We start from the raw sequence: 24060 nt of genomic DNA on the forward strand, positions 1-24060 counted from the left end.
AGGTATGTCTTTATTAGCAGTGTGAGAATGGACTAATACAAAGATGAATATCCAGACTTAGGAATAAGACTTTGACTATAAATCCTACATTCCTTTCCACGTATTTTTCCCACACTACCTACTTTAAGAAGGGCAGTGATGAGTCAAACTGTGACATGGGGTGAGAGGCCCTGAACCACATAATAACGAGAACAATTGAAGAAAGTGGGGCCTGTAAGCCCAGTGACTCAGGAGTCTGAGGCTGGAGGATTGCCTGAGGCCAGGAGTTTGAGACCAGTCTGGGCAACGTAGCAAAACCCGAAGAAGAAATTAGCTGGGCATTGTGGCATGTGCCTGTAGTACTAGCTACTCAGGAGGTTGAGGCTGCATGATCAAATTCCTTGAGCCCAGGGGTTCCAGGCTGCAGTGAGCCATGATTGCACCACTGCATTCCAGCCTGGGCAACAGAGTGAGCCCCCAACTCAAATATGGAAGTAGGAATGATTCACCTGTGGAAGGTGTGAAAGTTGCCAGAATCAAAATGGAGTCACCGTGTTAAAAAAACAAACAAACAGGCTGGGCGTGGTGGCTCACGCCTGTAATCCCAGCACTTTGGGAGGCCGAGGCGGGTGGATCACCTGAGGTCAGGAGTTCGAGACCAGCCTGGCCAACATGGTGAAACCCCATCTCTACTAAAAATACAAAAATTAGCCGGGCGTGGTGGCGGGTGCCTGTAGTCCCAGCTACTACGGAGGCTGAGGCAGGAGAATGGTGTGAACCCTGGAGGTGGAGCTTGCAGTGAGCTGAGATTGTGCCACTGTACTCTAGCCTGGGCAATAGAGCGAGACTCCATCTCAAAAAACACAACAAAATAAACACAAATAAACAAAGCCAGAAGGCCATGAAGAGAGGGTTCTTACGCATAAATGCCTGATAACAAAAACTATCATAAAAGATGCTACAAAAACCAAAACCTTACTTGGGCCATTGTAACCTTAACACACACAAAAATTCTTCAAGGACATCTGCTCAGCAACTGCCTGTTCAACCTCAGACTGCTGCCACCCTTGTTATTGATCCTTGTAGCCAAGGATAATTATCTCAAAACAATATGTAATCCTCATTTTTCCTTTAAAAACTTTTGTCTTTCTTCCCTTCCTGAATATGCAGTTTACTGTGGCACGTGTATTCCCATTGCAATGCTCTATTGCTGAATAAATATTTTATTTTAAAGACAGCCTCTCTCTGTTTTTTTAGATTGACACAGGGAAGACAGTGGGGACCTGATGACTCTCTTCAGTTACATGGAAGATAAATTAAATTCTCTGGTGGCTGGGTGCAGTGGCTCACGCCTGTAATCCCTGCACTTTAGGAGGCCAAGGCAGGTGGATTGTTTGAGCCCAAGACCAGCCTGGGCAACATGGTGAAACCCTGTCTCTACAAAAAATAGAAAAATGAGCACCTATGGTCTCAGCTACTCGGGGACTGAGGCAGGAGGACTGTTTGAGCTGGGAGGTCAGCGTTGCAGTGAGCCAAGACTGTGCCACTGCACTCCATCCTGGGTAACAGAGTGAGATCCTGTCTCAAAAATAAATAAATAAGATAAATTATTCTCTGGTGTACCAAAGGCATAATTAATGAGGTTAAGACAAAGGAAAGCAAAGTTGAGATATATATATGTGAGTGTGTATCTTAAACATATATACCTAATATATATATATCTCCCTATGTATAATATATATGTTTATATCTCCCTATATATATAAAATAAATACTTAAAACTTTCTGAAACATAATTACTTGAGTGACTGGTGAGGTTTTTTTTTTTTTTTTTATCACTGAAGGTATTCAAATAAAGGTTGACTGTTACAGAAGACATTCAAGTAAAATGATTTTTTATTTATTTATTTATTTTGAGACAGAGTCTTGCTCTGTCGGCCAGGCTGGAGTGCAGTGGCATGATCTCGGCTCACCGCAACCCCTGCCTCCCGGGCTCAAGCAATTCTCCTGCCTCAGCCTCCTGAGTAGCTGGGATTACAGGCATGTGCCACCAACACCTGGCTAATTTTTTTTTTTTTTTTTAGTAGACACAGGGTTTCACCATGTTGGCTAGGCCGGTCTCAAACTCCTGACCTCAGGTAATCTGCCTGCCTTGGCCTTCCAAAGTGCTAGGATTAAAGGCATGAGCCACCACACCTGGCAGTAAAATGACTTTTAAGATATGTTTTGAGGCCGGGCGTGGTGGCTCACACTTGTAATCCCAGCACTTTGGGAAGCTAAGGCAGGCGCATCACGTGAGGTCAGGAGTTTGAGACCAGCCTGACCAACATGGAGAAATCCCATCTCTACTAAAAATACAAAATTAGCCAGGCGTGGTGGCACATGCCTGTAATCCCAGCTACTCGGGAGGCTGAGGCAGGAGAATCACTTGAACTTGGGAGGCGGAGGTTCCGGTGAGCAGAGATCACGCCATTGCACTCCAGCCTGGGCAACAAGAGCGAAACTCCATCTCAAAAAAAAAATAATAATAAGACATGTTTTGACCCTGAAATTCTATGATGAGTTCAAGCTGAACATCAAGTATGGCCAACAGGGATTGCTGAAGGATGACAGGAAGGGTGCAGTGGCTCCCACCTGTAATCCCAGCACTTTGGGAGGCCGAGGTGGGTGGATCACCTGAGGTCAGGAGTTTGAGACCAGCCTGGCCAACATGGTGAAACCCCATCTCTACTAAAAATACAAAAATTAGCTGGGCATGGTGGCATGTGCCTGTAGTCCCAGCTACTAGGGAGGCTGAGGCAGGAGAATCACTTGAACCTGGGAGGCAGAAGTTGCAGTGAGCCGAGATCACACCACTGCATTCTAGCCTGCAACAGAGCAAGACTCCGTCTCAAAAAACAAAACAAATAAACAAAGCCAGAAGACCATGAAGAGAGGGTTCTTATGCATAAATGCCTGATAACAAAAACTATCATAAAAGACTCTACAAAAACCAAACCTTACTTGGGCCATTGTAACCTTCACACACAAAATAATGGTCCGTAGGCCGGGCACGGTGGCTCACACCTGTAATCCCAGCACTTTGGGAGGCTGAGGCTGTCGGATTACTTGAGGTCAGGGGTTCAAGACCAGCCTGGCCAACATGGTGAAACCCAGTCTCTACTAAAAATACAAAAATTAGCTGGGCATGGTGGCAGGCGCCTGTAGTCCCAGCTACTCGGGAGGCTGAGGCAGCAGAATTGCTTGAACCTGGGAGGTGGAGGTTGCAGTGAGTGAGATTGCGCCACTGAACTCCAGCCTGGGCGACAGGGCAAGACTTCATCTCAAAAAAAAAAAAAAAAAGGTCCATGAAGCACTTTCAGACCCAGTACCTTAGACCTAGTGTCATCCCGGAAGTTGCCATAGCCCTTTCCTTTCCCCACTTGGAGCTTATCACTGCCTCTTAGCCCACTGCTGGACGAGACTCAGCTGTCCTCCTCCACTCCTCTCTCCAGAAAACTCCACTGCCATGAGCATGGAGGGAAACAGCCTTGTCCCCCAGGACCACAGCCCTGTAGAGTTCCTGTGAATGTGCACAACCCAAGCAGGCTCTCCCCACGGCCTATGCCAAAACACAGGGCCGGAGACACCAAGGGCTCCAGCCCAGCCGAGGATTTCAGGGCTCTCAGGAACGGATGAGCAATGCCTTTTTAAAAAGTGATCAGTAAAGTGAAGCAGCCGAAGATGTGCTGAGTCCCAGTGGTGTCTGAAGGGTGCTGGTTGGGGCTTGGGAGAGGATGAGTATTTTTGGGGAGAAACAAGGATGATTTCGGGCCCCCTGGATTTGGTGGGCCAGGCCAAATAGAAGTGAGTCAGGCAGGCTGCTGGTAAATACAGAGCAGACAAATAGGCTTCTCTAAACAGCATGTAAGGCCATGGACTTGGAGGTTTGTAATAAGAGGTTGCAGAAAAGCAGGGAACTTAAATTGATCCTAGAAACAATTAGGAATCTACTTCTACCCTTCTGCTGTCGCATGGTGTAGCAATATTGGCCCAGTGCCAGGGAGGGGAGAAATTCTCAATTCAAATGCTTCGGCTGCTGCTTCAAGATGAATTTGGTTTTTCAATCCACTCAATGTCTTGGGAGCTGTAAATCTGTCTTGTATAAGTGATGTGTTGTCTGCAGTTGAGAGCATCAAATCAGTGCTGAAAGAGCATTATACACTGAAAATCTGTATCAGTGTAAGGCATTATTATTACTCTGTTACTCAAGCGGAGGGATGTCCTGCGGGATGGAAAATTGAGGCAATTGAGGCAAATATTCAAAAAATATGTGTCAAATGACTTTGTTACACATTTCTTAAAAATCTATGCAAAAATATGCAATATACTTACTGAGAATGTTAATGTGATGTTGGAGGCAGAATAACTCATAGAATTTTAGAAGGGGGGTTCATAACCATCTATGGAGGGTGGACTTGAGGATCTCATGGAAATCATGGCTCCTCTCAGAAAAGTGCACAAAACACAGATTTATGAAGTTACACAGAATTTTTATTTCTTTATTTAAAAAAAAATAGAGACAGGGTCCGAGAGGCTGAGGCAGGAGAATCGCTTGAACTTGGGAGTTGGAGGTTGCAGTGAGCCGAGATCGTGCTGCTGCACTCCAGCCTGGGTGAGAGAGTGAGACTCTGTCTCAAAACAACAACAACAACAACAACAACAACAACAAACAGAGATAGGGGCTTACTGCTGCCCAGGCTGGTCTTGTCACAAAATCCTGGCCTTAAGCAATCCTCCTGCCTCAGCCTTCCAAAGTGCTAGGATTACAGGTGCTCAGTCGGAATTTTTAAATATATATATTTAAATATATACACAAATTAATTTCCTTCACACATTCAGAACATTTATAAAAACTTTACAAACAACTGCCTCTCAGGCTGGGTGCAATGGCTCACACCTGAAATCCCAGCACTGTGGGAGGCTGAGGAGAGTGGATCACTTGAGCCCAGGAGTTTGAGACCAGTCTGGGCAACATGGAGAAAACCCGTCTCCGCTAAAATAAATACAAAAATGGCTGGGCACGGTGGCTCACGCCTGTAATCCCAGCACTTTGGGAGGTTGAGGCGGGCAGATCATGAGGTCAGGAGATCAAGACCATCCTGGCCAACATGGTGAAATCCCGTCTCTACTAAAAATACAAAAATTAGCTGGGTGTGGTGGCGTGTTCCTGTAATCCCAGCTATTCGGGAGGCTAAGGCATGAGAATTGCTTGAACCTAAGAGGCGGAGGTTGCAGTGAGCCAAGATCGCGCCACTGCACTCCAGCCTGGTGACAGAGTGAGACTCTGTCTAAAAAAAAAAAAAAAAATTAGCCAGGTGTGGTGGTGTGCTCCTGTATTCCCAGCTACTCGGGAAGCTGAGGTGGGAAGATCACCTGAGCCTGGGGAGGTCAAGGATGCAGTGAACTGTGATCACACCAATGCCCTCTAGCGTGGGTGACAGAGTAAGATCCTGTCTCAAACAAACAAACCCCCCAAAAAAATGCATCTCCAAGTCTCTTTTTTTTTTGTTTTTGAGGCAAAAGTCAGTAGCCAATATTTGTAACCCCCAAACTTGAAACTATCCAAATGTTCAATAGAATGGAAATATACAAATTTAGGCATAGGCCGCTCTGCCTACAGAGTAGCTATGCTTTATTCTTTCACTTTCTTAATAAACTTGCTTTCACTAAAAAAAAAAAAAAAAAATTTAGGCATATCCACAATGAAACCCTATGCAGCAGTAAGAATTAACACCATAAACACGAGAAAATATAAATTTCACAAACATGTTGACTGAAAAACACAAAAGAATATATGCTCTATAATTCCACTTACTACAATAATCAAAATGAATTTATGGTATTAAAAGTCAGGATAGGCCGGGCGTGGTGGCTCACGCCTGTAATCCCAGCTCTTTGGGAGGCTGAGCCAGGTAGATTACCTGAGGTCAGGAGTTTGAGACCAGCCTAGCCAACATGGTGAAACCCCGTCTCTAATAAAAATACAAAAATTAGCCAGACGTGGTGGTGGGCGCCTGTAATCTCAGCTACTCAGGAGGCTGAGGCAGGAGAATCACTTGAACCCGGGAGGCAGAGGTTGCAGTGAGCCGAGATTGCGCCACTGCACCCCAGCCTGGGCCATACACCCCACCCAGCCTGGGCGACAAGAACAAAGCTCCGTCTATATAAAAAAAACAACAACAGGATAACAATTATCCTTGGCAAAGTAAGTATTGACTAGAACGGGGCAGGATTCTGAGATGCATTGATTTCAGTTTGTGAAAACTAATTGAGCTGTAAAATTGTAATCTGTATACATTTGTGTTTTTGGTATGTATGTTATACTTTAATTAGAAAATCTTTTAAAAAGAATGGAGCTTTTCAGTTCCTGTAAACAGCATTAAAATAAATCCAAAGAATATAAAATAGAATAAAACTCTAATGCTGCTCAAAGTATATTACAGGTTGGTGCAAAAGTAATTGCGGTTGTTGCCATTGAAAGTAATGGCAAAAAAAGAAGTAGGTGCCATCTGGCTTATAAAAATGTGTAATTGTGACACAGTGCTTCATATGGTGTGTAGGGAGAACTCTAACCATGTTTTTCCTCACTCTCACAGCACAACAATCATCCATGCAGAAGATTTCTGTGACCAAACGTTGGAGGTGGTTTCCCCACACACCAAGCAGTGGACACCAGCTGGGTGTCCTCTAATTCATTTCTGACACTGTCTACCCAGAGATGGCATCAGATCCCACACGTTGAGGGTTCAGTCCCCAAGACTGCCCACCCGCCAAAACCGGTCACAAGTCTGGGCCTCTAGGACTGGCTTCAAGTTGGGGTTCCCATGACCCCCTCTTTGATTAATTTGGTGGAGTGGCTCACAGAGCTCAGGGAAACACATTTACCAGTTTGTTACAAAAAATATTACAAAGGATACAGATGGCTGGGCGCGGTGGCTCACACCTGTAATCCCAGCACTTTGGGAGGCTGAGGCGGACGGATTACCTGAGGTCAGGAGTTCAAGACCAGCCTGGCCAACATGGCGAAACCCCGTCTCTACTAAAAATACAAAAATTAGCCGGGTGTAGTGGCCCACGCCTATAATCCCAGCTACTTGGGAGGCTGAGGTAGGAGAATTGCTTGAACCTGGGAGGCAGAGGTTGCAGTGAGCCAAGATCGCACCACTGCACTCCAGCCTGGGTGACAGAGTGAGACTCTGTCTAAAAAAAAAAAAAAGAAAAAGAAAAAATAAAAAAAAATGCATGAAAAACATAAAAAAAGGAAACAGATGAAGAGACGTGTGGGGTGAGGTGTGGGGGAATGAACACAGAGCTTCTAAGCCCTCCATGGGGGGTGGGGGCTGTGGGGGGCGCCACCCTCCAGGAACCTCCCTGAGTTCAGGTATCGGGAAGCTCCCTGAACCGTCCTCAAGGGTTTTTATGGAAGCTTCAGGACCTCCGCATTCTTTCCCCCAGGGTATAGAGGGAACCTCTCTGGGGAGGATCTTAAGACCCACAATCTGAAAGCCTGAGAAAGATTAGAGGCCTGTCTTGGGGCAGGTGAAAGGAGGGCAGGAGAAGGAGAGATTCTGTTTCCTGAGGCCTAACACATACCCAATACTACAACAAAATAACTAACAACGGCTATAGCAGTTATGAGCCCGGAACTGTGGACGAAAACCAATGTCTACCATAACACCACATGTGGTATAGTAGACATCTGTTATTTTTGTCTGCCCTGTCTACATTCTCTCTTACCTGTTAAGAAGCCTCAAATTTCCTTGGGAAACCACTTGTATTAGTTTCCTATTGCTGCTGTAACAAATTAGCAACAACTTAGTGGCTTAGATAAAACACAAATTTATTCTTACAGTTCTGTAGTTTAGAAGTCTGACACAAGTTTCGCTGGGCTAAAAATCAAGGTATTGGCAGGCCTGTTTTCCTCTCTGGAGGTTCTAAAAGAAAATCCGCTTCCTTGCCTTTTTGCTGCTACAAGCCACCTAGACTCGTCAGTCTGTGATCTCTCCCTCCATCTTCAATGCCAGCAATGTTGCATCTGCCTGACCATTCTCCTACTCTATCTCTAACACACTTCTCTCTCACTCTTCCATTTTTAATGGCACTTGTGATTACCTTGGGCCCACCCAAAATTCCAAGGTACTCTCCCCATTTTTTGCTTTGTCCTTTTTTTCTTCTAAAATCTCCCTATTTTAATGTCAGCTGATTAGCACTCTTAATTCCCCTTTGCCATGTGACGTGCCAAATTCACAGGTTCTGAAGACCTGCCTGAAAGCGACACTAACAGAAGCAGCAAAGGGTGAAGAGAGAGACCCAATCTCATGACTTTGTTACAGCCCTTCAATTTGACTGTAGCGAAACCAGAAATGTCTCTGGGCTTTTCAGTTATATGAACCTTCTCTTCTTAAGTCAGTTTGAGTTGGGGTCCCCAAACTTGCAAATGAGAGTCTTGATTGTTATATATGACAGCATGTGTTATGTTTGATGTTGAATACATTTAAGTTATTTTTGTTTTATTTTAATGGCAATAAGTACATATTAAAGTAATGATGAGTATGGGAATATCGAGAGACACATCAAACTTCAACTTCCAGTAATGGTAGAAAAGGTCATTTGGACCACTCTCCTATCAAAGAAAACTGAAAAAGTTGGAGATCGCACCACTGCACTCCAGCCTCGGTGACAGAGCGAGACTCTGACTCAGAAAAAAAAAAAAAAATCCATACTGAAGACACATCAAAATGACATTGCAGAGCCAGCCGGGCATGATACAATGGTCAGAGGTGGGGATCCTGACTTTGCTCAGCGGCAGTGGTACAGTTCAATGCAATGGTGGCAGGGCTATGCTTCCAGCAGAGCAGCAGTGGGGGTGGGCACTGGGAGCTTCCTGATCTTTGGGCAGCATCCTCTTCTCTTTGGCTCAACCAGCCTTCCTGACATTACTATAGCCAACCCCTTCCACCAAATCCCTTTTTGCTTAAAATATCTGGAGTTATTTCTGTTTTTTTTTTTTTTAAGTGAATGCTGACTGATTGGAATACTATAAAAAAGAAACATTACCAAAATAAGGAGTTAATTGGATATTAAAAACATGAAATCAGAAATAAAAAATTCAATTGAAAGGTTAGAAAAGAATGTTGATGAAATCACCCTGAAAGTAGGGAAAAACAAAATAAAAAAATAAAACAGGGGCGTGGTGGTGAGCATCTATAGTTCAAGACACTTGGGAGGGCGAGGTGGGAGGATTGCTTGCGCCCAGCAGTTTGAGGCTGCAACGAGCTATGATTGCTCCACTGCATTCCAGCCTGGGTGACAGAGCGAGACCCCCCTTTCTCTCAAAAATAAATATGGCCAGGCCTGGTGGCTCACACCTGTAATCCCAGCACTCTGGGAGACTGAGTCAAGCAGATTGCTTGAGTTCAGGAGTTCGAAACCAGCTTAGGCAACACGGCAAAGCCTTGCCCCTACAAAAAATAAAATTAAATTAAAAATTAAAAAAAAAAATAAAAAATACATAAAACAAAAACCCGGCCAGGCACAGTGGCTCACGCCTGTAATCCCAACACTTTGGGAGGCCGAGGCAGGTGGATCATGAGGTCAGGAGTTCGAGACCAGCCTGGCCAACACGGTGAAACCCTACCTCTACTAAAAATACAAAAGTTAGCTGGGCCTGGTGGCGTGGGCCTGTAATCCCAGCTACTTGGGAGACTGAGGCAGGAGAATTGCTTGAACCTGGGAGGCAGAGGTTCCAGTGAGCCAAGATCATGCCACCGCACTCCAGCCTGGGCGACAGAGCAAGACTCCATCTGGGAAAAACAAAAAACAAAAAAACCAACAACATCATAAGTGCTCAAAATTTATAGTAAACTGTAACAATATCATGTAACTATCATGATGTAAACCACTTATTCTCATGTTATCATATAAATACTATGTGGTGCTGAGAGCCCGCATCCTGCCTGGCATTTGAATGTGATGTACATGTATCGCAGCACTATATTGGTTAATACAATTTCAAGAAAGCTGAGAAGTGTCAGTTTAAAGAAAACTAGAGGAAGATTATAATCTTCTAACTAATGACACTGACAAGAACATTAAATATATTTGTGGCTAGATAAGCTTTATTCGAATGCCTGCATAAAAATAAGCTGATGTCAAACAGGAAGAGGTTTTTCCAAAGGCTTAAAATTTATTAAACAGGCTGGGTGTGGTGGCTCACGCCTGTAATCCCAGCACTTTGGGAGGCTGAGGCCGACAGATCACTTGAGGTCAGGAGTTCAAGACCAGCCTGGCCAACATGGTGAAACCCTGTCTCTACAAAAATACAAAAATTAGCCAGGCATGATGGTGGATGCCTGTAATCCCAGCTACTAGGGAGGCTGAGACAGGAGAATCATTTGAACCCAGGAGGCGGAGCTTGCAGTGAGCTGAGATCGCACTACTGCACTCCAGCCTGGGCGACAGACAGAGACTCTGTCTCGGGAAAAAAAAAATTATTAAACAATAGAACTTGGTGCATCTCTTTAATCTGTCTCTGAACTCAATTGACTGACACATCATTATTAGTAGTCTGCCCTCACTAATCATTTTCATCACATACAGATCTCATATCTTTGGGTGACACTTCCCATGTCTCTGGAAATCTTTTAAATTGCTTTCAGTTACAACAGAAGGGCAAGGTTTTCATCTAGTCATACTCTACTCCACCAGAGGCAAAACCACCTCCCTTAATTATCTTGTTTAAATTGTGGCTGTTTGCAAACAAATAAAGAACTTATTTTTAACGCATAAAAAGTACAGTATAATCTCTATGCTGTAACAGTAAGTCCATTTTCATTAAATAATTATTTTGATTTTTATTATCTCTCTACAAAGAAACTACAAAAATACCCGTAAAACCATCGAAAATGTACTTTAAAATTCTGAACTGGTATGATACATCTTCTATGATTTACAAGAGTAAAATGTTAAATTCTCCAAGTTAGAATTTCTGAATTGATTTTGACAGGAATTTACTAGAAGTAACCGGAACATCAAAGCTTACAGATTTTCTATTCATCCCCAATTAAGTTTCTGAAAAGCTACACATCTGTTGACAAGCACAGTCCACTCAGTTACTTGATGCTGCCACTAATGGTGAGGCTACTCTGATGGGCAGAGGTCTATATGATGGAAATGCCCAGTCTTCCAGGCAACTGCTCAAAGTGGTCTTATTTTTTCCCTTATGTGTAAAATAAAAGTACAAATGTACATATGGTAAAAAATGTAAATATTACAGAAAGAGCTAAAATAATAAGTACATAACCTTTTCTCCCATACCACAGCAAATCTGATGTTTTCAAAATCCTCAAATAGTCACATGAGTAACTCACAAACTAAAGTCAACCTTGGAGTCTCTTTATCTAAAAATTATTTTCAGGCCTTTGGAACGGTGTTGATTGTCTCATATATTACCTCTGTTACAGAGGAAAGTCATGCAGTCTTCTCCTTTTCAAAACAAAGAAAAATATTTAAAGCAACACACACATACTGTTCAGAGACAGCAAAGTCCAGACAGCATCGCAGAATCCATTGGATCTAGTCATGGCTCTGGAGAGTCCCTGGTATCATCCCTGAAATTAAGGAAGCACACTTACTAACAAGCCATTTTCAAAAGTAAGAAAACTTTCTCTTAATCAAAAAAGAGAAAGTTTTTATCAGAAAGTGTTCTCTTTTATTAGAAAGTTTATTAGAAAGTTTTCTCTTAATCAAAATGAGGTCATCTGATTCTTGTAATCTCAACACTTTGGGAGGCCAAGGCAGGAGTTGCAGTGAGCCACGATGGCAACACTGATGACAGAGACCCTGTCTTATAAAAATAAAACAACAACAATAACAACCAAAAGAAATTGGGGTCATCTGGTTATTATTTAATAGAAAGATATCTTTTATCTGACATTGTACAAAAGGGCACAAACCACATTGTCCCAGGCAGTCAAAACTAGATCAAACCTTTACCAGAGAACAAAGGGAAGGCGAGGTGACAAGGGACTACGGATGGAGAAAGGAAATTACTTGAGAAATTCCAGCCCCAGTCCTGTGAAAGAGGATGAGCTTACCCCCTGGCTAAGCAGGAAAGACTGACAGAAACACTGGGTGCAGGAGCTCAGCCGAGTCCCTCCTCAAGGCCCCGGATCCTCCGGGCCAGTTGCACATCCTTTGGGAAGAGAGTAACTCGGCCAGCATGTAAGGTGAGGAGATAGGCGTCCTCAAAGAGATGAACTAGAAATGCTTCTGCTGCCTGGAGACAGAAAGAGAAAAAGACGGACACAGATGAAGGGCCATGGGCTGCTTTTTTTTGGAGACCTGCTAAACTTAATCTCTGAGGGCTCAAAGGATTGTAGGAAACTGTTCACAGAATGAGACTGAACTTTGCCAGGGAATTCTGCTATCACCACACAGAATCCAGCCTCCAAACCCTCAGAGGTTACCTCATTGTTCTTTTCCAGAGGTCAGATTCAGCATGTGACACTCCAGTCAGCACTGGAGAATTCTAGGCTGCCTCTTTCTCCCACTCAGCCCTCACCCAATTGTGCCTTGGTGCCTTCTTACCTCTTGTAGGGCCAATAGGGCCTGGGCTTGCCAATTGAAGTCCACACCACGAGTGAATTTAACAGATATTTCTCTTGCCTGTGAAGGAGTGGGGAAGGGGAGGAGTAGGAGTAGGGAGTAACAGAAGAGAGATTCAAGGGACAATGATGCTCTCCATGAGTTCCAGTGAATCTTCCTTTCCATTATTTTTTCCTGGCTCTTAATCTTAGGACCCAATTAGGAGCAGGTGTTGGCTCCTGGGAGCTTAGGAACTGGCGGATCTCTTATTGGTGATGGGGAAATCACCAGTAATTGGGTGATGAGAGGCAATCTCCCAGGATAGGAAAAGGGATCTAAGGTGGACAAACGAGAGAGTTCCTATTTATACAGTCAAAAACTACAGTTTTAAAAAGGTAGTAGAGGTTAGAAATCAATTCCATAAAGAATTACAAGGTGCTCTTGGAGGGCTCATGTTTTCAGAAAAGATTCCCCTACCAGGTTACAAAAGAGGTCCCTTGGCCAGTTAGTTAAGAGACAGTAGGGTCCCTAATACCTGGGAAAATTTTAAAAAAGGAGGGTGGCATAGGGGTTGGTGGGAAGCTCCCGGAGCTTACCAGGCGGCTGAAGGGGAGCTTCCTTATCAAGAGGTGTGTGCTCTTCTGAAGCTTTCGGATCTCCTTTAGCCAACCTTGTCTCCGCCGACTGTGTTGATGGGAGGAAGCGCCTGAGCAAAAGAAAGGTAAGTTCAGTGGAAAATAGGTGGTGCCTCGCAGCTTGGCTGAGTCAGGTAAGCTGTCAAATTGCTAGACTATATCTATGTGCCTACACTCCACAGAGCAGGGATTTTTGTCTGTTTTATTAGGTTGCTGCAAAAGTCATTGCAGTTATGGCAAAAACCACAATACTTTTGCACCAACCTGATATATAGTAATTTTGCTGCTATCTTCAGCAACTAGAAAATAGCAGATAGGTGCTAAATAAACATTTGTTAAATGAATGAGTGAATGATCCTCTGCAGTTGATTTTAAATGCTAACTCTTCCATGAAGTCTTTCCCGAATCCTGATCCTTCCAAACAGATGGGTGACCGCCCTCCTCTGGGCTTTGCAGGACTTTGTACAAGTCTTAGATCTTTCCCACCTAGATTGGAAGCTCAGTTATTTTGGTTTTAGATTTTTTGTTGGTTTGTTTTTTACAGCTGGAAAGAATCTGAGAGACTAGTACAATTCCCTTGTCTTGATCATCCTGAGGCCCAGCGAGGTGAAGATGGTTGGCCAGCCCTCATTAGTGGCCAAGCTGAGACCTGTGTAAGGTGTGGCCTAACTCAGTGTCAGTGTCAGGCACCTGGGCTGTGGAGACAGAGCCTTTGGCTCAAATCCTGGTTCCAACAAGAACAAAAAAGAAAATAATTTTAAAAACATTCCCAAAAGTAGAAATCAAAAAAGCCAAATTCTCTAATTGGAAATTAAAAACTCATGAATCAAAAACCAGTTTCTTCTAACTAACCTGTGTTGAAGAGGAAACTTAATTGAAATTAGACTATTTAGAAATGAATAACAATAAAAAGCCCATATCCCAAAACTTATGAGATACAGCCAAAATAGTACTAGAGGAAAATGCATAGCCTTAAAGTGTTCCTATTAGAAAACAAGAACACTAAAAGGTATCTGAGCTAAGCAGTCAAATTAAGTATTACAGAGTTATTAAAGTAAACCAAAACAAGATAGAACAAAAGAAATATTAGAAAATAAGTTAGTGAAAATGAAAGTTAAAGAAAAAACAGCACAGTTGCTCCATAATTACAACCAAGGATCAAGATGAGTGAACGTCTGATAAGTTGAACAAACAAAATACAAAAATAACATGTTGAAGGATAAAATTGTTTCAGAAATGTTATTCAGGATCCAGCCAAGAAAAGAGACTCTACACCAAGTTCAATAGAAGGCATTTAATACAATAAACTAATCACGAAGTGTTAGAAGAGCTGCAAGAGCAAGTAGGGTAGGTGAGACAATCCAGAGATGGCCTGTGCCAGGCAGCCAGCAGAGGAGACCATCCCTGGGTGAGGCTAGAGAACATAGGCCAATGAAACAGGGCAGTGTCCAGGAGACTGATAACATTTAAAACAGGGAAGACCCATGCCCAGAAGAAAAACTACTGACACCTCCCTCCCTCCCCACCACCAGTTGGCAATCCAGTCACTGGAGGCAGTCTTTAATAAACAGACATAGGGCTGGGTGCGGTGGCTCATGCCTGTAATCCCAGCACTTTGGGAGGCCAAGGTGGGTCAATCACCTGAGGTCAGGAGTTCAAGACCAGCCTGATGAACATGGAGAAACCCATCTCTATTAAAAATACAAAAATTAGCCGGGCATGGTGGCAGGCACCTGTAATCCCAGCTACTTGGGAGGCTGAGGCAGGAGAATTGCTTGAACCCAGGAGATGGAGGTTGCAGTGAGCCGAGCTCGCACCACTGTACTCTAGCCTGGGCAACAAGAATGAGACTCTGTCTCAAACAAAAATAAATAAATAAATAAAATAAAATAAAAAAATAAACAAGACATAGCATTCACAGAAAATTTGAAGATGAACACAACTAAAGATCACCCAACAATTTAAGAAGGCCAATACCATGAAAGAAAGGAACCAAACTCAACAAACAAAATAACCAATACCAGAGGAAACTGAGTTAATAGAGAAAAGAGATAGAAACTTTGAGAGAAAAATGGATAATGAACTCAGAGAGATAACAGAGATATGAAATCCATGACCCAAGAACAAGTGGTTATGTAAAGTAACCAATTAGAGAGATCATGGAAAAGAACTGGGATCAAAAATTTAGTAGCTGGGTCTTGAAATGCCAACATGAGGAGATGGAATTTAATCCTAATGTAATAAGAAGCCAGGGAAGAGTTTTATGCAGGATAGAGATGTGGAAGGTCATTCCAGCTGCTGTGTAAGGAAAGAAGTAGAAAGGGACAGAGTGGAAGTGGAGTGGCAGCTGATTAGGAGGCTCTCACAGTTGCCCTTGAGAGCTGCTGGTAGCTTGGACTAGACTAGTGGGAGCAGAGATGGTGAAAATGGAGTGATTAAGGATGCAGTTTGGAAGTAGAATTATCTGGACCTGCATTTGTATTGGAGACGGGGGTCTCCCAGGCTTGTGGTCTGAACAACTGGGTGGGTAGTTGTGCCATTTACTGAAATGGGGAAACTGAGGATGAAGGGGCTAGAGGGGAGTAACCAGAAGTTCAGTTTTGGGTGTGTTAAGTTTAACATAACCAAGAGCCTTCGGGTAGAAAGGCAGTTAGATATAGGTATCCGGGGTCAGAGGAGAGATCCAGGTATACAGATATTTGAGAGCTGTCAATGTATGAGTGGGATTTAGAGCCACGGAGGAGATGAGACCATCTACGGAGGGGGTAGAAAGGAAAAGGATGTCAAGGAAGTCCAACATCAAGGAGCCGAGGGAGGCAGCACAGGCAGTAGAGAACACCAAGCAGAACTGCCAGAGTGCACAGTGGCATGGAAGCCAAGGGAACAGAACGCTTCAAGGAGAAAGAGGCCCACTGCGTCAAATGCTTCTGAGACACAGTAAGAACACAGACCCGCCTACTGGATTTGGCACTACAAAAGGTGCTAGTGACCCTGACAGGAGTAGTTCAAGCAGATTAGAAGTGGGGGTAGTGGTTGTGGGGAGTCAGATTGGAGTGGGTTGTAGGGTCACTAGGAAGGGAGGAATCAGACGCAATGTATGTGGACCTAACAGGTCTGGCTATTTTAAAAGGAGAGCTATGAAGGGAAGTAGAGGGAAATGGGAGGTATAGGGAAGTGAGAATGTGGGGTCAAGGAAACACTCCTGACCTTTCTCTTAAGATCGTAAATACGGCCAGGCGCAGCAGCTCAGGCCTGTAATCCCAGCACTCTGGGAGGCCAAGGTGGGTGGATCACTTGAGGTTGGCAGTTGGAGACCAGCCTGACCAACATGGTGAAACCCCGTCTCAACTAAAAACACAAAATAAGCCGGATGCGGTGGTGCATGCCTGTAATCCTAGCTACTCGGGAGGCTGAGGCAGGAGAATCGCTTGAACCTGGGAGGTAGAGGTTGTAGTAAGCCGAGATCACGCTGTTGCTCTCCAGCCTGGGCAACAAGAGGGAAACTCCGTTTCAAAAACAAAACAAAACAAAACAAAACAAAACAAAACATCATAAATACTAGAGCACATGTGCTGATGCCAGTGTGAAGTGTCTGGATTTATCTAAGCACAGGTAGAAAGCTCCTCTGTAGGTGAAAGAAGGATATGACCAAGACCCCATGTAGAAGGAAGGGCTTTGATAGGAAGGGGGACACCTAGTCAAGGCCATTATTGGCTAAGAGTGAGTGGGGGGAATGGAGCTGTAGGAAGTCGAGGAGGGAGAAAAAGGTATGAAATAGTCATGGGGAGAATGGAAAAGCAAGAATTCCAGACAAAGGCCAGGCACGATGGCTGTTTTTTTTTGTTCTGTAGAGACAAAACAATTTGTCTCTACAAAAAAGGTTTAAAAATAGTCAAGCATGGTGGTGCACGTCTGTCATCCTAGCTATTCAGGAGGCTGAAGCAGGAGGACTGCATGAGCCCAGGAGGTCAAGGCTGCAATGAACCAAGATAGCACCACTGCACTACAGCCTGGATGACAAGAGTGAGACTCTGTCTCGAAAATTGAAGAAAGAATACCAGACAAAGGTGGTAGGACTGCCAAGAAGTGTTGACTGCCCATTTGAGATAAACCTTCCATTTAACCAGGAGTAGAAGGATGCTTCTACCTTGGAAAGCAACAGCAAACATCATACTTAATATTCCTGTTAAAATTACAAACAAGACAAAGATGACCAAAACACCACTCTTAGTGAGTCTCAGGGCCTTACTAGTACCATACAATAATAAATAAAATGTGTAGAAATGAAAACGGAAGATTCAAAAGTTATTTGCAGATGACATAATAGTCTACTTAAAAATTCCAACTGGAGCAACTAAAAACGACTAGGGTGAACGAGAATTCAGCAAGTTGGCTGGAAGCAAAGGTTAAATCCTCGTGTTTTGGGAAAGAAAAAAAATCCCATTCGCAACAGCAACATCTAGAAACGACCTATTCCAGCCTAGGCAACATGGCAAAATCCCATCTCTACTAAAAATACAAAAAATTAGCCGGCATGGTGGCATATGCCTGTAGTCCCAGCTACTCGGGAGGCTGAGCTGGGAGAAGCACCTGAGCCTGGGAAGTTGAGGCTGCAGTGAACCCTCGTGGCATCACTGCACTCCAACCTGGGCGATGGGTCTCAAAAAAAACACAAAAAACCAAAAAGCCGGCCGGGCGCGGTGGCTCACGCCTGTAATCCCAGCACTTTGGGAGACCGAGGTGGGCGGATCACGAGGTCAGGAGATCAAGACCATCCTGGCTAACACGGTGAAACCCTGTCTCTACTAAAAATACAAAAAATTAGCCGGGCATGGTGGTAGGCGCCTGTAGTCCCAGCTACTCGGGAGGCTGAGGCAGGAGAAGGGCGTGAACCCAGGAGGCGGAGCTTGCCGTGAGCGGAGATCGCGCCACTGCACTCCAGCCTGGGCGACAAAGCCTGACTCCGTCTCCAAAACAAAACAAAACAAAACAAAAAACCCAAAAAAGCCTGTAGGCACAGTGGCTCATGCCTGCAATCCCAGCACTTTGGGAGGCCCAGGCAGGAGGATCACTTGAGGCCAGGAGTTTGAGACCAGCCTGGGTAACACAGGGAGACCCAGTCTCTACAAAAAGCAATGAAACAAAGAAACTACAATACACTTCCCATCTTCCTCATAGCTACGTAGCAAGAGTTAAGAGATAAGTAAAGCAGCTGTTGCCACCATGTACCATACAGGCATCTGCCTCCTCCTGCCCTTGGGTCTCCCATCCACCAGCCCACCATACAGACAATTAAGACACAGACTTCGGCCCCTTTTCCCGGACACAAGCTCTGGAAGGCAACAGAGTGAGCAGCGCAGAGGGCCTCGGTTCAAGGCCTAACAGCCTCTCCCGGAAGGGAAAAAAAACCCCTGAAAGACACCTCCTAAGAGGACTCCTGTTTGAAATCGTCACCGAAAGCAGTCAATACTTTTGCAATTTAAAAATGCACAAACACAGAGGATTGGAAATCCCGTGTCCGCCAGAACAACAAGTTGTGTGACTCTGCTCAAGCTCTCTGGCCTGTGCCTCGGCTTTCTCATTAGCTGTAAAATGGGCACAATATGAAGCTGAGATAACGCACGAACAGTGGGAGGCAATGCCTGGTTGGCGGTGGGCGGTGGGCGCTGGGTAACCACTAGTCCTAACAAGAAGACGGCGTTAGGAGCCAAGTGGCTACGCCGGTCTCTTCCCGCTTTCGGAACCGCCTGCTCCAGCCCCTCGCAGGGCTGGCACCGCCCGTGCCCGGAGCGGATGCCGGACGGCGGAACCGCGTTGTCCCCCAACAGGGAAGGCCACGGGATCGGGACTCGGGAGATCCGAGCTCCGCCTGCGAGCCTCGGTTTTCTCCTGTTCGAGATGGGGCCGCGGCCGGTTACCTAAGGAGGGGCCCCGCCGGGAGGGGCCGGGGGTCGGGGTCGGGCTCGGGCTGCGCCTCCTCGGGGCCTCGGGCTTTCGGCTCCGGCGGCGCGGGCCCATGACACGCCGCGGAGGGTGCTGGCGCCCGGTCCCACGGCTCCTGCTCGGGCTGCCGGGTCCGGGAGCGAAAGGCTGGCTTCTGGGGAGCCCAGAGAACGCTGTGCCGCGAGCCTCACGGGAGCCGGTGCTTGGCAGAAGTCCGCGCCGCTGGCGTTCAAATCGCTCGCTCCGCCCACTTCACGGCCGGCGTTTTTTAAAACCCGAATCCAGCGACTCCCAGTGGCTGACTCTGGAACGCCCCTTACGTAGAGCGACTGCAGGTAGGGCCAATGAGAGTATGCACCGAGACACAAATATAGCGGCGATGATAGGAGGACAGGGGAGACTGATGGTAAAATTAACCAATAGACACCTAAAGAGAGGGGGCGGGAAATTCTCCTGCCCCCTGCTTGCCAATCTGGTTGCTGGTCTTTGCGGGACCGTACTGACGTCCTCAGGTGCCCTCCAGTCAAAACACCGAAGCTCAGTTTGGAACGTGGATGGTGTGTTTGTAGAACGTGCTTTCTAGACAAGTCGCTTTCCTCAAACATTTTATGCTTTGCCTTAGCAACGCAGAGATGGCTTTTAAAGATGAGGAAACAGACCCATAGAGAATGTGACAACCCCATGTCGTATCTGCGACCCTCCCAGGAACTATCCACAGATATACTCAGAAGCCAGTTCAACTGCATGAACTTTGCTGACGCTTGGGGTCGCGGGGACGGCGGGATCGGCGGGGCTTTGAGAATAAGGTCCGGGCAGGGCAGGCCTCGGCACTATAGCAAGGCAATCGTCCCAGAAAAATGCTCTCTTCCCTTTGTTGGGGATAATAAAAATTCAAGTCATGTCCCGGTATGTAGAATAAGGGGAATTTTAATTTTCTAAATTTTATTTCTTGCATTTTCTAAATGTTCTACAGTGAACATGTACTGTAATCAGGAAAAATGTTAAGTTATAAAATTAGTGATTTCATGGAACCCTTGTGCATTGCTGGTGGGAGTGTAAAATGCTGCGGCTGCTGTGAAAAATAGTATTGGTAGTTCCTCAAAAAATCAAAAATAGAATTACCAGATGATCCAGTAATTCCACTTCTGGCTAAATATCCAAAAGAATTTAAATATAGCCAGGGACTTGAACAGATATTCTCACACCCATGTTGATAGCGGCATTCTTCACAACAGCCCGAAGGCAGAAACAGCCTGAATACACACCAACAGATGAACGGATAAACAAAATGGGGTGTATACCACAATGTTATTCAGCCTTTAAAAGGAAGGGAATTCCGACACCTGCTGCAACATAGATGAACCTTGAGGACGTTATGCTAAGTGAAATAAGGCAGTCCACCAAGGGACAAATGCTGGGCTGGGGTGCGGTGGTTCATGCCTGTAATCCCAGCGCTTTGGGAGGCCAAGTTGTTTGGAACCACTGAGTTCGAGTTCGAGTCCAACCTGGCCAACATGGCGAAACTCCATCTTGCCGAGCGTGGTGGTTCACGCCTGTAAACCCAGCACTCTGGGAGGCCGAGGCAGGCAGATCACCCGAGGTCAGGAGTTCAAGACCAGCATGGCCAACATGGCGATACCCCGTCTCTACTAAAAATATAAAAATTAGCCAGGTGCTGTGGCGCACGCCTGTAATCCCAGCTACTCAGGAGGCTGAGGCAGAGTTGCTTGAACCTGAAAGGCGGAGGTTGCAGTGAGCCGAAATCATGCCACAGCACTCCAGCCTAGACAACAAGAGACTCTGTCTCAAAAAAAAAAAAAAAAAGAGAAGGGGAAGGAGAAGGAGGAGAAGGAAGAAAGAAACCCCACCTCTACCAAAGATACACACACACACAAGTTAGCCCGGGCGTGCGGGTGTATGCCTGTCGCCCCAGCTACTCAGGAGGCTGAGGTGGGAGGATCGCTCGAGTCCAGGAGGTTGAGGCTGAACTGAGCCATGATTGTGCCACTGCACTCCAGCCTGGGCGACAGAGTGGCACCTTTCTCAAAAAAAAAAGAAAAAAAAAAAAAGGACAAGGCTGGGTGTGGTGGCTCATGCCTGTATAATCCCAGCACTTTGGGAGGCTGAGGCCAGTGGATCATGAGGTCAGGAGATCGAGACCATCCTGGCTAACCTGGAGAAAACCCGCTTCTACTAAAAATACAAAACATTAGCTGGGCGTGGTGGCACGGGCCTGTAGTCCCAGCTACTCGGGAGGCTGAGGCAGGAGAATTGTTTGAACCTAGGAGGGGAAGGTTGCAGCGAGCTGAGATTGTGCCACTGCACTCCAGCCTGGGCAACAGAGCAGGACTCTGTCTCCAAAAAAAAAAAAAAAAAAAAAAGGGACAAATATTGTATGAGGTACCTGGAATAATGGAACTCATAGAGACAGAAAGTAAAATGGTGGTTGCCAGTGAGTAAGGGAGGAATGGGGAGTTAGTATTTAATAGGTGGGGAGTTTTAGTTTGAGAAGATGAAAAATTCTGGATATGGATGGTGGTGATGGTTGCACAACACTGTGAACGTGCTTAACACCACTTAACTGTACACTTAAAACTGGTTAAAATGGTAAATTCTATGGTGTGTGTGTGTGTGTATATATATATATATATATATATTTCCCCCCCCCCCCCCCGCCCCACAACCGGGTCTTGCACTATTGTCTAGGCTGGAGTATAGTGGTGCAATCACAGCTAACTGCAGCCTTGAACTGCTGGACTCATGCAATCCTCCCACTTCAGCCTCCTGAGTAGCTGGGACTAACAGGAATGTACCATCACACTTGGCTAATTTTTTTTTTTTTTTTTTTTTTTTGAGATGGAGTCTCACTTTGTCACCAGGCTGGAGTGCAGTGGTGCAACCACCACTCACGGCAACCTCTGCCTCCCGGGTTCAAGCGATTCCCCTGCCTCAGCCTTCCAAGTAGCTAGGACTACAGGCGTGTGCCACCACGCCCAAAGTGCTGAGATTACAGGCGTGAGCCACCGCACCCTGCCACTTGGCTAATTTTTTAAAAAACATTTTGTAGTGCCCTGGTAACTCTGGCTTATCATATAGCCCTTATTATATAGTCATGTATATATAATAAAGGCATTATATAGTTCCCATGCTTAACAATGGGGATATGCTCTGCGAAATGTGTTGTTAGACGATTTTGTCATTGTGCAATCATAAAGTGTACTTACACAAACCTAGATGGTATAGTGTATTACACACCTTGGCTATATGGTATAGCCTATTGCTCCTAGGCGACAAACCTGTGCAGCATGTTCCTGTACTGAATACTGTAGGCAACTGTAATGCAATGGTATTTGTGTATCTAACATATGTAACCTAGAAAAGGTACAGTAAAAAAACAGTATAAAAAATGGGCTAGGTATACTGGCTCACCCCTGTAATCCTAAAATTTTGGAAGGCCAAGGCAGGAGCATTGTTTGAGCCCAGTAGTTCGAGATCAGTCTGGGCAACGTGGTGAGACCCCATCTCCGCAGGAAATAAAAACAATTAGCTGGGCACGGTGGTGCATGCCTGTAGTGCCAGCTACTCGGGAGGCTGAGGCAGGAGGATCACTTGAGCCCAGGAGTTTAAGGCTACAGTGAGATAGGATCATGCCACTGCACCCCAGTGACAGCAACAGATCAAGACTCTGTCTCTAAAAAGAAAAATTTTCCTTCTTCAATAATAAATTAATCTTAGCTTAATGTAACATTTTAACTTTATAAGCTTTTGAACTGTAAAATTTGACTCTTGTAATAACACTTAGCTTAAAACACACACTGCAAGTATACAAAAACATTTTTTCTTTATATCTTTTTTTTTTTTTTTTTGAGACGGAGTCTCACTCTGTCGCCCAGGCTGGAGTGCAGTGGCCCGATCTCGGCTCACTGCAAGCTCCACCTCCCAGGTTCACACCATTCTCCCGCCTCAGCCTCCCAAGTAGCTGGGACTACAGGCCCCCGCCACCACGCCCGGCTAATTTTTTGTACTTTTAGTAGAGACGGGGTTTCACTGTGTTAGCCAGGATGGTCTCGATCTCCTGACCTCGTGATCCGCCCACCTCAGCCTCCCAAAGTGCTGGGATTACAGGCGTGAGCCACCGCACCCAGTTTATATCTTTATTTTTAAGCTTTTTTTTTCTTTTTTGAGACTGAGTCTCACTGTTGCCCAGTCTGGAGTGCAGTGGCGTGATCTTGGCTCACTGCAAACTCTGCCTCCCGGGTTCAAGCGATTCTCCTGCCTCAGCCTCCTGAGTAGCTGAGATACAGGCTTGTGCCACCATGCCCAGCTAATTTTTGTATGTTTACTAGAGACAGGGTTTTGCCATGCTGGCCAGGCTGGTCTCGAACTTCTGACCTCAGGTGAACCACCCACCTCGGCCTCCCAAAGTGCTGGGATTACAGGCGTGAGCCACCATGCCTGGCCTCTGGCTGCAGTATCTGTGGCAGAATGGGACAGGCGAGGATTGAGAACCGGGACATCTGGCTTTTGCCTGTTAACTGACTGTGTGACCCTTGGGAAGTTCCTTCTGCTTTTTGGGTTTCTTCATTTGAACAATGAATGGAAGACTAGGTAATTGGTATGCTTTTCAAACATTGGAGAGATTTTCCACACCAACATTCTAGAGGCTAGCTCCAGACATCCTCTTGTGCCCCTTCTCTCTCATGAAAAATGTCCAGTACTGCTGATATAGTTTGGATGTGTGTCCCCACCCAAATCTCATATTGAAATGTAATCCCCAATCTTGGAGGTGGGGCCTAGTGGGAGGTGACTGGATCATGGGGGTGCGTTTCTCATGAATGGTTTAACAGCATTCCACTTGGTACTGTCCTCTTGAGAG

General features: G+C 45.4%; 1 protein-coding gene across 3 annotated transcripts; it reads right to left on the reverse strand.

Annotated features, from left to right (window-relative positions):
• Window positions 1-4490: 4490 nt before the first annotated feature.
• Window positions 4491-19429, reverse strand: CENPA (centromere protein A). Of its 3 annotated transcripts, XR_002004765.4 has the most exons (6): window positions 19160-19429; window positions 13203-13312; window positions 12610-12687; window positions 12117-12298; window positions 11549-11630; window positions 4491-4629 (listed from the first exon to the last, which is right to left on the reverse strand). XR_002004765.4 is itself a non-coding variant. In XM_004028967.5 (5 exons), the coding sequence occupies exons 1-4, from the start codon at window positions 19257-19259 to the stop codon at window positions 12164-12166; spliced, it is 423 nt and encodes a 140-aa protein (XP_004029016.1). In that variant the 5' UTR covers window positions 19260-19429; the 3' UTR covers window positions 10849-11630; window positions 12117-12163. The 3 variants fall into 3 exon arrangements, 2 of the variants coding, with proteins under 2 accessions (XP_004029016.1, XP_004029017.1); XM_004028967.5 differs by lacking the exon at window positions 4491-4629 and having other exon boundaries at window positions 10849-11630; XM_004028968.5 differs by lacking the exons at window positions 4491-4629; window positions 12610-12687 and having other exon boundaries at window positions 10849-11630.
• Window positions 19430-24060: the final 4631 nt, after the last annotated feature.

Source organism: Gorilla gorilla, chromosome 12 (assembly GCF_029281585.2).
Source record: "Gorilla gorilla gorilla isolate KB3781 chromosome 12, NHGRI_mGorGor1-v2.1_pri, whole genome shotgun sequence".
Lineage (NCBI taxonomy): Eukaryota > Metazoa > Chordata > Mammalia > Primates > Hominidae > Gorilla > Gorilla gorilla.

Excerpts from the sequence above, each read along its gene's own strand:
- CENPA (XM_004028967.5), bottom strand. The coding sequence starts at position 19,259 with ATGGGCCCGCGCCGCCGGAGCCGAAAGCCCGAGGCCCCGAGGAGGCGC. Across the intron at positions 13,313-19,159 it reads CCGGCGGGGCCCCTCCTTAG|GCGCTTCCTCCCATCAACAC; the intron begins GTAACCGGCCGC and ends TCTTTTGCTCAG. Across the intron at positions 12,299-12,609 it reads CCCTATTGGCCCTACAAGAG|GCAGCAGAAGCATTTCTAGT; the intron begins GTAAGAAGGCAC and ends TTCTGTCTCCAG.